At 54.3% G+C, this 416-nt stretch overlaps 1 protein-coding gene across 1 annotated transcript in view; it reads left to right on the top strand.

The window, feature by feature from the left end:
• Nucleotides 1-28: 28 nt before the first annotated feature.
• Nucleotides 29-416, top strand: part of LOC114078010 — a 6,255-nt gene continuing 5,867 nt past the window's right edge. The window contains exon 1 of the mRNA XM_027918506.1: nucleotides 29-409. Coding sequence (XP_027774307.1) covers nucleotides 29-409 — 381 coding nt within the window. The remainder of the gene's footprint in view (nucleotides 410-416) is intronic.

Here is a 416-nt window from a genome sequence, read left to right as displayed (position 1 = left end):
GAGAGTTACTAGGGCCCGTGCCCAGTCTATGCCTGGTATTATGCTCCAGTCGGAGAGCTCTGCTACACCGCCGCCACCAGAGGAGCTTAGAGCAGCAGCATCTCCAGTGCGGGGGACACCACCAGCCCCCGAGGCCCCAGCACCTAAACATCCAGCTCCTCAATCAGGGGCGGAGGATAGGGCCATGAGAGATGCGGTTCAGTTGCTGACTAGATTAGTGGCAGGTCAGGCTCGCAAGCATGGACTAGGAGTTGATCATGCGGACAGATCTGATAGCTTAAGGGCTCGTGAGTTCTTAAGTTGTAATCCTCCAGAGTTCTTTGGGTCAAGGCCCCAGTATGATCCGCAAAAGTTTATTCGTCAGATGCAGCGTACATTGAGGATAATCAAGGCTTCGGAGACCGAGTCTGTTGAGT

The sequence above is a fragment of the Solanum pennellii genome, chromosome 7 (genome assembly GCF_001406875.1).
Source record: "Solanum pennellii chromosome 7, SPENNV200".
In the NCBI taxonomy this organism is placed as follows: Eukaryota; Viridiplantae; Streptophyta; class Magnoliopsida; order Solanales; family Solanaceae; genus Solanum; species Solanum pennellii.
Note: the sequence above shows the minus strand (reverse complement) of the source record. Positions and strands in the feature narration are given on the sequence as shown.